This window comes from Castor canadensis, chromosome 7 (assembly GCF_047511655.1).
Source record: "Castor canadensis chromosome 7, mCasCan1.hap1v2, whole genome shotgun sequence".
Classification (NCBI taxonomy): Eukaryota; Metazoa; Chordata; class Mammalia; order Rodentia; family Castoridae; genus Castor; species Castor canadensis.
The window spans coordinates 158508577-158523592 of record NC_133392.1 but is presented as its reverse complement, the minus strand read 5'-3'; the positions used below and the strand labels follow the sequence as shown (position 1 = coordinate 158523592).

At 37.2% G+C, this 15016-nt stretch overlaps 1 protein-coding gene across 24 annotated transcripts in view; it reads left to right on the top strand.

Moving 5' to 3' along the window:
- The window catches only part of Camta1 (calmodulin binding transcription activator 1), an 826483-nt gene that overhangs the window by 21792 nt on the left and 789675 nt on the right, over positions 1 to 15016 (top strand). For 19 of the 24 annotated variants that reach the window (XR_012450140.1, XR_012450137.1, XR_012450138.1 and 16 more), the window contains exons 2-3: positions 7003 to 7072; positions 11815 to 11933. The exons of 1 other annotated variant lie outside the window; for it this stretch is intronic. Coding sequence is in view for 17 of the 23 variants with exons in the window: in XM_074081464.1 (XP_073937565.1) it covers positions 7003 to 7072; positions 11815 to 11933 (189 nt within the window). In the remaining 6 variants the exon portion in view is untranslated. Of the gene's footprint in view, positions 1 to 7002; positions 7073 to 11814; positions 11934 to 15016 lie in introns of those variants that run through there. 4 more of the 24 variants (XM_074081454.1, XM_074081459.1, XM_074081455.1 and 1 more) reach the window with 2 other exon arrangements.

Sequence of the window (15016 nt, the reverse complement as noted above, 5' to 3'; positions counted from 1 at the left end):
TTGGCAGATGGACTTCATATACCTATATGAAACAGAACTAAGAAACTGCTTGCAAATTGCTTTAAGTGGGGTGGGGAGGAGGTTGAAGAGGGAGAGACAATGGGGGCAATGTAACTAATGTACAATATAAGTCTCATTGGAGTTGTCACTACGAATCCCCCCTGTATAATGAATATATCCAAATAAAAACTTACTAAAAAAATTTACGAAAATTCTAATGATACCATGATTCATAACAGGAAAGATTTTTTAAACTTCTGAAATATACTTTACATGGATCTCTGGTAATAGAGAATCAATTAATCTTATTTTTCAGGCCATAAATCAGGTTTGATTTATTATAGGACTAGTTCCTGTAAGCTGCTTAGACTCACAATTATTTTGTGGGCTGTTGTAGCCACTTGTTTGCTTTTGAACTCAACTCTAGGTGTTGAATTCTATTTGAGAGCCTAAAATGACCTGTGCCTCAATTCCCTTAGAGGCTAGCATTTCCTTGTTTTATTTTACCTGCCCAAGTGGAGTGTGCAAAGAGTAATAGTACAGTAGCATATGTGTGTGTGTGTGTGCATGTGCTGTAGTTATACTATAAAAATGTACTGTAAAAAGAGCTTTTGGGAGGTACAGGATTTGAAATCAGGGCCTGTGCTTGCTAGGCTAGCACTCTACCACTTAAGCCACACCTCCAGCTGTTTTTGCTCTGGTTATTTTTGAGGTAGGATCTTGTTTTTTATCCAGGATGGCCTGAACTGCAACTCTCCTATTTTAAATTTCCCACTGTAGCTGGGATGAGAGATGTACACTATCATGCCCAGCCTTTTGAGATGAGGTCTCACTGACCTGGAACCACCTTCTTTCTGATCTCAGCCTCCTGTATAGCTTGGGATGATAGGTGTGTGCCACTGCTTCCAGCTTTCGGTTGAGATGGGGTCTCATGAACTATTTGCCTGGACTGGCCTGGATCTATATTCCGCTGATCTCAGCCTTCCAAGTAGTTAGGATTATGGTTATGAACTGTTGGTGGCTGGCCAAAACATGTCTTTTGACAGACCTTGTACTTTCTTATTTAGCAGACTTGTGCTGTAGCCAAAATTTTAGTATTGGCTATTAGTATCTGTGAAAACTATTGAGCACCGCTCCCCCCCCACCACATTCTTCCTTAGTTGGCCTAAAGTAACTTTACTTATATTGCCTGAATTCTTGAATGAGTAAAAGAATATGACTCCTTCCAAAAAATCCACAGCATTGCTGGACTGAGACTTGATGGCTAATGATTCTCAGGGGCAGGAGCATTGAGGCACAGGATCTCAGAGTGATTGTCCTGGGGACCAGAGTCTAGGAAGTAACAGGGCAGTATTACCAGAGGAGAACTGTGCTTAAGGGACAGACGGCCTTTTGTAAGTCCCAGGGCAGGAGATGGGACTACCTTTTTTTCCTTTCTGTGAACTTTAAGAATGCCATTCATCCATAAGCTCAACAAATGTTTGAGTTTCTATTATGTGGCAGACATTGAATTAAGTACTGGAGATACGGGGATGAATAAGCCAGACATCCCTTCATGATACCGTTGATACAGTCTGTTTTGGAGTATGTCAGAAAAATATTTATCAGAGAAGAAAGTTCACTAGACTTGTTTTAGATACTGAATGACTAGGGATTAAAGGTGGAGTTGTAGGTTAGCAGAAGACATTTTTGAGAAGAGTAACTCTTACATAATTAAAAGACAATTTACAGATGACATTGTGCAGAGACTTTTAGCTGATCTTGAACCTGTCTCTTCTACTGGCCTTTTCCCAGATGTCCTTACAGTTAGGTATGGCTGCTTTGTGGCCAAATTCTTGTCAATGGAGTGAGCACAGAGAAGTATGCTATTTCCAGGCCTGGGCCCCAACACCTTGAGTCATGAGTATGTGTCCTTTCCTCAGTTGTCTCAGTGCAGAGAAGTCAAGTGCCCCAGGAAGCCTCCGGCCACGAGATGGAAGGGTCATGGGTGTCAGAGCCATTGCTTAGAGGAGAGCTGTCTGCTGACCAGGGACACATGCTATGGACTTTACATGAGCTAGAAGTAAATGGTTATGGCATTTGAGTCATTACACAATTTGCTCTGTAGAGTTAGCCTGCCTAACTAGATACCATGCCTAGAATGCCAAATAGAACTGGTGAGTTTAGTAAAGGGGCTAAGAGTTTCAGGCTCTGCTTTAACTTGATTATTTATATGTAATGATCTATGCAGTGGCCATGGATTTTAAGAGTCTAAGTCATGATAGAATAAGTGGCAAAAAAATGTTTAATGTATTCACTTCTAGTTGGTACAGTGGTTTATTGCACTCAATATGGCCTCTCTCCATATTTGATTTAATAAGCTATGTGGATCCTCAGTTAGCTTTAAAGGTACTCTGTGGAGACTTAAACATCCTCAGTTCTTATTTCAAAGAACTGTAAATACAGTTTTCACCGTGCTACTTTTCTTTTCCAAAGCCTGTAATCACGTCTTACCATACAGCATTTTGTTTCATTAATCCATTACCCCACACCACGTACATATAATCAAAGTGCCTATGTTTAACATCCTGACCTAGGTTCTTTGAAGACAGACAAAATGAATAATATATAGGCCCTGCCTTCAAAGAGTTTGTGCTTGGTACACTGATAGTTACTACCTTTACTCACCTCTACCAACTACTCCTCATTTTAGCCTTTCTTTTTCTTTTTTTTGGTGGGACTGGGGTTTGAACTCAGGTTTTACCTACAAAGCTACTGCTTGAGCCATACCTCTAGTCAGTCCATTTTGCTCTGGTTATTTCAGCCATGGGGTTCTCACAAACCATTTGTCCTGCCTGGCCTCAAACCTTGATTCTCCTGATCTCAGTTTACCAAATAGCTAGGATTATAGTCACTGGTGCCTGACTCATTAGCATTTAATAGTCCATGTATTATTTTTTTATTTTTTATTTTTTTTAGCATTGTCTCCTTAACTAGATACTGTAATTTCTGAAAGCAGGGATTATATTTTACAGAGTTCTGCATCTCCCCTCTTGGGTACTTCTAGCATATACAGGGCTCTATATTTAATTGAGTATTCCTATAGTTTTTCTTAATTATCTTGCTTGGATATTTGAGCATAGTTTTGTATTGTAGTCTGCATTAACAGACAAAAGTGCTTTTTTAAAGTTGTTTAGGGATTTATGGTATTATGCGGTTGAAGAATGTCAGGACTGGAAGGATCATTCTTAGATACTTACCTAATTCCTGATCTTTTAGGTTGATCATCTGGTTATTGATAGTCAAGGTATGACCATTAATCTTGGCATGGCATCACCTTGGGCTTGTTAGAAGCATTTGCTCTTGCCCCACATAGACCTATAAATCAGAACTTGTATTGAAACAAGATCCTCAGATGACCACATGCCCATAAAGTTGAAGAAGCCCTGCTCAAGGTCACCCTCACATTTGACTTTTGAGAAAACCAAGAAAGTCAGAGTTACCCAGAGTCACAGGACTGGGATCACTTGAAAACCTTTAAAAAATATTGGTGCCTGGGTCCCTTTCCCAGACATTTGGCCCTAATTGGTCAGGATTGCATCTTGGGCATCAGAATTTTTAAACAATCAATGATCAAATGACTACCTGAGGCTGAGAACCCTTGATTTGGTTAGTGACAGAATCCAGGCTTTTTTGTTGCTCTAACCAAGCATTCCTTTCACTCCATCATGGATAATCTGTTCAGGAACAAGGAGAAAAAACCCAGTGTTCATAGTAATGCACCTCTTTTTAAAAAAAATTTCCTTTATAACGTATACCCCAGTTAGCATCCTTCTTACTGTCTGCCTTGCCCTTCTGGAATGTTCCTCCAGGAGGGCAGGACTTTTGCCCTCCTGTTCCCTGCTAGGTCTCAGCTGTGACAGTATCTGGCATGTGGCAGGTGCTTCTTTCATATATATAGACCAAATGGAAGGAGTTACAATAAGGAGGCATGTGTTTTTTGGGAGGGAAATAGGCTACTCTGAAAGTACCTGCGGGACCGCATAATTCTGGAACCAGAGGCTTCCTGAAGGACCATTGGCCTGCATAAACTGAAGGTTTGGCCAGGGAGAGCAGCAGGACTTCTGCAGCTGAGGGAGGACTTGAAACCATCTCTTTCTGACTTGACTGCTTTTGCATTTCCATTCTGCTGTGTTGTCAGCAGTGAGTAGGGAACAGGAATAGACCACTCCTGCTCTTTAGGTACTTGGGACTGGCCCTCCTACTTCCTCAGGGGGTAAAGCCATTGTAGTAATGCAGAAAGGCATCTCGAGGTGGTTCAGTATGTGATTCTGTGAACAGGGCCTGGCACCAGAGTATCTAATTCCACTTGTTACCACCCACATTTTCTTGTGCTTTGGCTTATTTGCTTTGAGAACCTGGAGTTTTTGAGGTTAGAAGGACTTAATAGATTTTACTTTCAACTTATGTGAGTGCCTTTCCTATAGTTAATTACTAAGACTGTTTATTATGGCAGTGCTGTGGAGAAAGCATGCTTGGTTTTTGCCCATAATACTTACGTTATGTATGTTATTTTAGTGTTTATGTCTTCCTGTTTGTTATTTGGAATGTTTTACCACTAATGATCAGATTTTGAAGTTCAGTGTGAAAATCTTTTTTTGTGAAGCTGTTTTTTCGTATGTCCCACCAAGAATTAGTGATTTTTTTTTTTTTTTAATGCAATACTAGGGTTTAAGCTTAGGACTTTGTGCTTCCTAGGTAGGCTATCTACCTCTTGAGCCACCCTTCCATCCCTTTTTGCTCTTGATATTTTTGAGATAGGGATTTGCTTTTTTTGCCTAGGCCAGTCTGGATCATGATCCTTCTGTTATAAGCTTATTGATTGCCATAGCTGAGAGATGACAGGTATGAACCACTGTGCCCAGCTGTTGGTTGAGATGGGGTCGCATGAACTTTTTGCCTGCCTTGGCCATGAACTCTGATCCTCCCTGATTTTCACTTCCTGCCTCTCAAGTAGCCAGGATTACAGCCATGACCCACTTGCATCCGACCGACCATTAGTGATTTTTAAACTTTTGACCTAAGACCATTGTGAAGATGTCTTGAAAAGTTATCTTACGCTATTTATTTTCAGTAATAGAGAGCCAGAAAGTGTTAAGCCTTGAATATAAGATGTCTTTTTAAGTTCGAGTTCAGAAACTGCATAGAGATTAGATGTTACCTTCGTGTGACCAGGAGTCTGCTGCTGGAAAGTGGCAGATGTTAGAGGAAGTTGGGGTTCTGTTGACTTCATATCAGTTGCTTTGCATAATCAGCTGTAATTCCATGTTCATGGTCATAGATAGAACTAACATCCTGATGATAGTCCATAATTTATAGGGAGAATCCTGGGATCCAGATGTTACTACAGGCTATTACCATAAGCGGCTACTGTTGATTGGTTGCGGGGGGGGGGGGGGGGGGAGGCAGAGGCAGAGAGAGAGAGAGAGAGATCCTACAGTAAGTTTTTTCCAGAAACAAAGGAAAGAATTAAGGAGCTGATGGTTATTCTGGTAACTAGGAGTCATATGGGGAAAGATTTATTGTATGGGCCCTGACAATAATTTGACTTCTGAAGCACTTGATAATGGGTATAAGGGAGAGGAAAATTAGAAATACATGGAAGTCAGTTTAGTCAGATTTTAACATTCCTTTTGGCATTAAAAATTCAGGCAATCATCAGTTTGTTCTTAGGAAATCTTAAGATTATTAAAGGTTATTAACAGTAGTGTTTTATAGTTGGAGTTCTTTTTGAATTTAAAACACTTTGGCATATATTATCTTATTTAATTCCCTCACCTGCCCTGTGACATAGGAGAGAGAAGTGTCATCTTACCTTTCTGTTGATGAGGTAGTACAGAGAGGTTCAGTTACTTTCCAAGGACAACTAGTAACTAGTAGAACTGAGCTCTTTCTTTATATTTTAAATATAAAATGTTAAGGGTTATTGTTGAACTTGTAAACTGTCTTTTGTTTTCTAAGTATAGGATGTGTGGCTTATAACTAGGATGAATAATCTAAAATTTTACCTAATATTGCAACCATAAGAAAAGTTTTCTTAGGATTTTACCTAATAGTGCAACCATAAGAAAAGTTTTCGTAGGATTGCTGGGTGGCAAGACCCATTTTTTTTCTTTTTAAAGTTACCATTGTATATGTTCTTAAAACTTTAATTTTATCTGAATGAAGTGGTCTGAGATCAGAGACTGTGTCTTCCAACTTCCTCCTGACTTACTCTGTCTGCCATAGTGCCTGTTGGCACTCAGTGCAGATTCTTTTGTGTGAGTTGGGTATTGGGTATATTGCTGGGAAATGGTTAATGATGTTGATCTGACTGACTGCAAAATGCGTACGGTATCTGTTCTTAGTAAATGTTTACACTATGTGCACAGCACATGTGTCCCATTAAAAAACTACACAAGTAATACATGTTCATGAGCATAGATGTCTTAAACATACACACCCCCTTAAGTTTTGAAACAATCTTTGCAGTGCAAAGAACTTGGCCCTGCCCACCCAGCCATTTGTAAGTTGGCAATATTTTTATCATTCTCAAATATTTTGTGTATTTCTTACAAACAAGAACATTGTCCTTCACAACTAAAATACAATAATCAAAATCCAGAAATGAACACTGAGGCATTTTTACCATTTAATTCTCAAATCCTGTTTCCCTTTTGCCTATTGTCCCAGCAGTGATCTTTGTAAAAAAAAAAAAATGTTCAGTCAGAACCTTGGGATACATTCAGTTGTCTCTTAAGTCTTCTTTAACACAGAACAGTCTTGGTGTTTTCTGACTTTTGTGCCCATGACACTTTGAAAATTGCAGGCCAGTCATTTTTTGGAATGTTCCTCATTTTGGATTTGTCTGATGTTTCTTCATGATTAGATTTAGGCTTTGCATCTTTGGCAGGAAAATCACAGAAGAGCCAGAATATATCTTTTTCAAAGATTAGTTTTACATTTTATTTTCTGTTTCCTTAGAGCGTTTCCCAAAGTGTATTCTGCGGAACTAGCACCTACTGTGTTCTCAACACCGTGCCACCTATAGAAGGTAGGATTTGAAAAAGCTTTTGACTTTCAGAAAGGGGTGGGCTTGGCAGTGAGAGTAACTCCTTCATCACAGTGCAGTGGAAACAGCCTTTGACCAGGTCTTTAGAAGGCCTGGGTTCTGCCTTTTAACTGCTGTGTGATCTTAGATGAGTTACTTAATCTTTTTGGGGTTAGTTGAAAGAATACTTCCTCATGTTTCTGTGAGGATTCAAAAAGTCAATGGATTCAGTCACTACAGAAAAGTCAGAGCACTCTGTGTTGATCGTAATACAGTTTTATAGTTCTGGAGTCCAGTACCATGTGACATGGAGTAAGAACATGTGGCATTGTGGGGAAAACCACGGGTCATGTTTGAATCCCATTTGAGTCATTTGTAACTGTGAATCCTGGGCAAATTAATCTCAGCCTCAGATTCTCTATCTGAAAAGTGGGAGTGATTAAGTTTTTATGTTTTATTATGAGGAGATAGAGAGCACAGTGTAAAGTCCTTTCTGGGTACCTAAGTCCCACAAATGTTTGCCCCCTAATCAATGCTAGAAAAGAGATTCACTTGATCATATGAAGGTCAAGTTGTAACCCAGTGAAATGAAGTGGAGAAGATGTGTCTAAGCTTAAATTGAAGTGATAGATCACAGGGTTTATGTGCCTCCATTTACATTTTTTTAGATTGAAAATGTAAATGCAGATAAATAGAAGTTTATTGACCCCAAGCTATGAGTTGACCTAAACCTGGACCAGAAATTTAATAACAGATTGATAGGAAACAGATATATCTGGACCACACAAAAATAGTGCTATGTGTTGATTGCATAGCTCTATGAAAAGGAGAAAGGTTGTTAAGTAGCAAAACTAGCTATGCTTTTCTGCTTAAAAATTACTTTCTTTTATTTTTAACCTTCAAAAATCTTTTGGATAATTACAGCTGTGTTTAATTCATTTTGGAGACTGTCTGGAAAAGAATAATGCAGACTATGATCAATCCTTGGCACATAGTTGGTGCTTAATTAATGTTTACTTTGGATGAGTAGTGATTTGAAAGTCGTAGGTTAGTCATGGCAGTATTTGCTGCTGTGAGCACTGTGCTGCCTTGAACGCAACAATGTGTGCTTATGTTTTCTTAAACCAGTTCCTGTCCCACTAATTAAATCTGAGCACATAATAATTATACTTAAATAGGAGATTGTAGAGCTTCCTTTAGTCTTATCATTCCAAGTTATTGATCAGATGTATTCCTGATAAGATTTAGCAAGTGGATACACTGATACACCAATTCATTTTGAACAGTTTGGTCTAGAGGTTGAGAGGTTAAAACTTGATTAACAGTGTTCATCATTGCTCATAGTATCAAAATTATTTAATTTTTATTATGAATCAAAATAGATGTATCATATCTAGGTTAGAGTCATTATAGTTTACCTTGTAGAAGTCAGAGTGTTCAAGGAACAGGTCAAATACAAATCTTTGGAGTTAGATTTAAATAAAGGATTGGGCAATGTGAATCTCAGTTTTTAGAAATAAAACCAGAAGCAGGAATTCTATTTTTTGTCTTAATGAAGTGAATGAGCATTTTTGTACATTTTAGGAAGATTTAGCTAAATTATACTATACCTATAAAATTATCATTTAGAAAATATTTGAAGGTTGACTAGAAAGGATGGTTCATTCTCCAGAATTCTGTCAACCAAATAAATCATCTGTCAATTTTAAGAGCTTCACTAGTTATGTTTTTTTGTGAAGTAGGTTAGAAGATTATTTTGGTCATATATCACACATGCGTATGTGTAGATAATGCTAATGAAATGTTTTACTGTCATTTGGTTGGCACTCCCGTTTTGCAGTGTCAAAGTTTATCTTTGGATTGACTACTGAGATGCAATTGAAACCAGCGTATACCTTAATTTTTTTGTTAACTTAAGATACTGTTACTAGATTTCAAAACTGGCACATGTATTTAATTATTTAATCATTTATAGCTGTTCTAAAAACATGAAACAGTAGCTTTTAATTAAAAACCGATTTTTATGCAGTATTGCCACATAAGCAGTTCTTTTCCAGTATAAAAACAAAATTTCTCCTTATCACACTTTAACCAGAAACACTGAAATTTGAAAATAGGAGTTTTAGCATTTTGCTTTTTCGAGTTCCTAATAATTCTTTCTCCAGTATTGAAATTGCCATCTTCATAATGCGCAGTAGGAAAATTTACCCATGGTTATGTTTCTTAAAAACATCCAATTTATATTCAGCATATGAACCTAAAATTGTAGAAATGGCACAGTTTAAAAACTGATTAGGGCACCCATTGCCCTGTCATACTCCTCTTCCTTTTTAACCCCTGACTGCACATTCCCATAAAGTGCTATCTTTAGAAACTTGGTTGAGACAGTGCTTACACAGCTTTCTGCTTCTCTTTAAAAGCCTTTGGGCTAAATCACCACCACCTGATTCGGTATCAGAGCAGAAGACTGAAGCTTTTCCTATAGCTGTCAGTTGTACTGAAGAGAAGAGAACCCCTACTCTCCCTCACACTGTATTTACCACAGGGCAGCTGGACTCTTTAAAGAGGCTTAAAGGGACAGGAAATTAACATCAGGTTGTGAGCACAGAGAGACAGAAGCTAGCGTTTAGTTTTCTTTTCATTAGTGTTCAGAATTCTGCTTTAAACAAATTGCTTTCTCAGGGATATGACTGTTTATATGCAAAGCATAAGCATTGATTGAGCACATAGCCTAGTGCTATTTTCTTAAAAGGTCCCTGTAAATACTGAATATTTGAATTGAATATAGATTTTAGAATTTCATTTCTACTTTAGAAATTGTATACATCATTGGGGTTTTTAAAAAATGAGAATAAAACCACTTTAGGTGCAGAGAGAAGGGAGGTAAAGGCTCTTATGATTTGGTCTTCTTTGTTTTAAAGTTTTATGGCCCATGGCACCTCCCTTGGGAAGATGGAGTGCAGGGAGCATGCATGAGCACATAAAATTACAAAGATGTTATAGTGTGTAGTTAGTACAGAACTTTCTCCTAGTCTAACAGTTTTCTTGGTTTCTAAGTAAAATATTTAAAAGAGTTTAATCTTATTTCGCTATCAAATTAAAACTTTAGATTCTTAAAAACAGTTTTTAAGTTTTTCCAAGTTTTTATACTGTTGTAGAAATATATGATGGTGTTATAATTCAATTGGTTATGTAGTTCATGGCCCAAAAAAGATTTAGTGCACTAAAACTCAATCTTAAGTTCATCCCTATAAAGTATTCTGTATGAAGTAGTAAATTTTTTAGACTATTTCTATGCCCATTATTTCCCTTTTAAAATCTTTTCCATGAGAAGAAATGTGTTAATCAGATGAGAAATGTTTGGAGAAGTTTTTGTGACCTTAGAAAGTATTTTTTAATTCTTTTATATTTTTTACATGTTCCAAAAAATAGACTCTGCCAAACAAAATTATAGTAAATAACAGGAAATATTGTTTTTTACTTTTAACATTATCAGTGTATGTAAGACTGCTGAATTGCAAGACGTGTTAAATTATTGATCGATTTTATAAATTTTATAGGGATTTGTACATGAAGGAGAATGAAGTGATCTCTAATTCTCTTATTAATGATTTGGGAAAACTGAAAATATTAAGTAACTTACCCAAGGTCACACAATTAGAATGTAGCAGAACTTGTCCAGATTCTTGGAATCTTAACTCTTGAGTTTGGTGTTTTTATTATATCTTACTAATACCAGAAAAAATGATAAAACTGTCCAACTAGAGCAAATCCAGTCTTCAGTGTTCCTTAGTACCTACTTATGCATTGTATCCTTTATATGTATATTTGGGATTTCATTTAATATCAGCAAAAATGGAGTGGGTAATTTGAAACCTTTGGCCTAAATTTGCCACAGCTGGCAAGGAGTTTTGAACCAGGCAGAGGACCTGTGTTGCAGGAGTGGGATAAAAATACAGTGTAAATAAATGATTGAAATAAATGTGATCTAAAGAAATGATCTCTTCTAGAAAGCACCAGCTAGACAGATTACCAAGTTGTCAGACATACTGTCTAGTCTAAAAGTAATCATTTTTCTCTAACTCATTTAGAAGAGTTACATTTTGATGATATATCTGAAGAACTAATAATTCTACAGATATGTACATGTAAATCAAGTTAATTAAAGTGGTATGTTTTTAGATTCAGGATGGAAATGCCAGCTCTGTCTTATCTGGTAGCCATCTGTAGGTTTAAATTCCTTATAAGTTTAATGATTTGCTTTTGAAAGGATAAATTTCATTTGTGTTCTAAGGGATGAAGTTGTATTTAGTTTATGAATAAAGTAGTCATGTGTTACAGTTCCTACCTAAAAATCTTGAAACCTTTTCAACTAGTTAATAAAAGATTTATGGGTTTTGTGGAGTTAAATGATTTTGCAGTTTTGATGTACTTCATGGAAACATGGGGAAAGGATCTTTAAAAGTAACATTCTGGTTATGGGCAGCTGCTGGGATATTCCCTGTTCGCTTGCTTGTGTTGGAGCAGAGCACGATCCTATTTTAGGACCTCACAGCCAGGTTCCTGCTGCCATCCATCTGATAAGAGTGTAGGCAAGTGCTACCGAGAGGAATAGAGACTAGAGGCCCTCTGATGCTCTTGGTCTTACAGCTACTAAACTGAGTTGCTGTTTCTTACCTTGCCAGTGTACTTAAAAGGAGGCTTTTCTCTTATTTTCTCTGAATTTATTGTTTTCTTCTTTATAGATGATCATGGGAACAGCAATAGTAGTCATGTAAAAATCTTTTTACCGAAAAAGCTGCTTGAATGTCTGCCGAAATGTTCAAGTTTACCAAAAGAGAGGCACCGTTGGAACACTAATGAGGTAGATAAATTTCTGTTTTTAAGGGTATAACTATTTTAAAGGCAAACTTTCTAGGCTATTCTCATGGCACTCCTTTATATTAACTTGAAATTCAAAAAATACTGAATTAGAAAATTGTCAATGAGATTAATCTGGATTGGACAGGAACCAACATGTGTCCTGACCTGTCTCTGATCTGCTTGGCTTGCATTGAAACGTAAAATGTGCACACTGACTTAACCAGGGTAACATGAGTTTCTGTGCTGTGTGTTTTCTTGCCTTTTGGCGTCTTGCATTTGGTGGTTAACCCTACCTGCTTCTCATTTAAACATTAACATTAGTTCCGTGTTGTCATGAATGAATGAATGTGCAGCCCCAGTGTTTCACAGAAAATACAGCGCTTTGACAATGAGAAGTTTCTATAATTGGGAAGAACAGGCTCCTTATGAGCAAAACATCTTTAGTCCTCTCTGGTGAAGAAAGTTTGCTTGGAGAATTCTCTGAGTTACCTTAATGATAGGAATTTTTATTAGGACCAAAGGCAGTAATAATAGATTATATATTTGGCATGCAGATAAAAAGTAGATCGATGAAATAGAGTGAACAGAAGTTTATCTTCTTGGATGATGTTTCCTTTTTTGGTAAATTTTAATATGGGACCATATTACCTTGTCTGAATTTTTAAATTTAGGATAATAGCCATTAGTGTGGTGATAAGAATTGGATATGTGTCTATTTCAATTTAAGGTAATACTAATTACTGTGCTGCTGAGAATTTGGTATATGGCCATCAATATGTGAATTATATTCCTTTAAGTTCAAATGGCTGGAGTTAACTAGTTTTGACAAGTTGGTCTAGTTCCATTCCTGTTGCTGGTTCAACATTTACTTCCAATTTAGGTTAAAATATAGCTTCCTACCCTTGATAGTTACTCAGCTTTGTTAGGACACAAGAAGAAAACAGTGTTGTTGAGCCTTAATTTTGAAAGATTCTTTTGTTTCAACTTAACTCGGGAATGCTTTTGTTTTTGAGTTATGGGAGGTTAAATGGATGAAAGTCTCTTTACTTTTCACAAGTTAAGCATTTAAATACTAGAACCTTTCAGCTTTGCTACCTTGTCTTAATTGATTTTTAAATCTCTCTTAAGGTATATGTATTTTGATTATTTGCATAAATGGTACTTGCCCTTTAGGTAGAATACTTTTGTGTTGACAAACATTAGTTACTTTAGAGGCCTATGTTTTTAACCAGTTTTTTTAATTGACAGTGTCATACATTTTAGACATGAAAACAAGTATGTTAAAAATTAGTCTTAATCATGGACTGTAACTCTTATCAGTAATATAGAAAAATTTGGAAGCCATCCAGTAATTCTCTTCAAGGTTATGAATTACTTAAAAACACAAGTTTCTTCCGGGTGCTGGTGGCTTACATTTATAATCCTAGCTACTTGGGAGGCTGAAGTTGGAGAATCATGGCTTGAGGCCAGCCCATGCAGATAGTTCTAGAGACCCCATCTCCAAAATACCAGAGCATAAATGGTGCTAGAGGTGTGGTTCAAGTGGTAGAGTGCCTGCTTTGCAAACTTGAAGCCCAGAGTTCAAACCCCAGTCCCCCCCAACCAAAAAAAAAAAAAAACCAGAAACCTCAAGATTGTTAATATTCCCTGAGACATAAACTTAATGCCATATTATTATAAATTAGTTCTACTTTATAATTGTTAGAAAACACATAATATGTTTTCCAGTATTATATTTCATGTAGAATTGATAATATAATTTTAATTTAAAATTATATTTGAAACCAGATAGTCTAATGATTAAAATTGTTGGCCTTAAGAGTTTCAGATGTAACCATGTCAGAAATTTAATTGGTAGCTTATTTAGTTTGGTGGCTTAAGCTAAAAATTTTGAGCAGTATCGTTCATCATTCACATATTTATTTATTGTAAAACACCAATAAAGAATTTTTATAGAGGACAAGGTTAAAGAATATGAGGTTGACTCCTTTGGAGACCACAGGTTGCTTTCGCTCAGCTTACAGAGGAAAATGCATCCCTCTTTCTGACTGTGAAATGTGAAATTGGGGGTCTAGATGAGAAAAGGTGGATTGCTTTGAGCAGGTGATTGCTGCTTCAGTAAGCATAACAGAGAAGGTGTGTTTCTAAGGGTGGAGACAGCAGGAGGCAGCGCAGCTAACAAGGGCAGCCACACAGCATCCATTCCCCTTGGGATTGGTTGTTCTTTTAGTAATTTGTCAGTTCAGCACTGACAAAAACTCTTAGGAGAGAACTGAATTTAAAGGTTGGCCCATATTTCTGTGTAAAGGACCTTGGCATGTTTTCCCCATTTTCTATTTCTTGGTTTTAGGAGAAACAGATACTAAGTATGACGGTGGGAGATGTACATTAGGAGCTGTTAATACCATAGGATGTGATACAGGGATGATACCCTGTCATCGTTATTGTTTCTTTGCTTTTTAAAAGCTGCCTTGGATAATAGGGGGAAGAAAACAGTACAGTTATTAAACTACTTGTTTCTTTGGTCTTCTTGGGTATTGGCATTTTCCCCGTACTCTTCAGCCTGCCATTGTTCATGGTGACATTAAAACCTGAAAGAAACCAAGTTCGATGGATTTACTTCTCACAGGGGCTTTCTAGTCCTAGGTGAGGAAAATCTTGTTTAGTCAGTGTTTCTGAGAGATCCCTTGACACTCTCACAAAGTGAAGCATAGTCACACTGCCATTGTTAAGAGCCCGTTTTCCTTCAAAAGTGAAATAGCTGCATTTTGGTTGAGGGCCACATGAAGTAGTCGGCTTGTACTGTGAAGCTGTGTTGTACAAAAGCTGAATTTCTTTAGATCTGACTTCCTGGGATAAGGGGCTTGTACTTGAAGATGTGTGTGGGCCGGAGAGCAGTGGAGTGCATAGTGGAGTTGTGTTTTCCATCTCACTTCTACACAGTCTGTTTGCAAAGTACAAGTGGCAGCCAAAACTGCCTGTGTGTAAGAAATTGCTAAGAAATTGCAGCTCTCATCTTTCTCGTCTCCCATGTTGTTTCATATTCTCTGTATTCTCTCTCTCTCTCTCTCTCTCTCTCTCTCA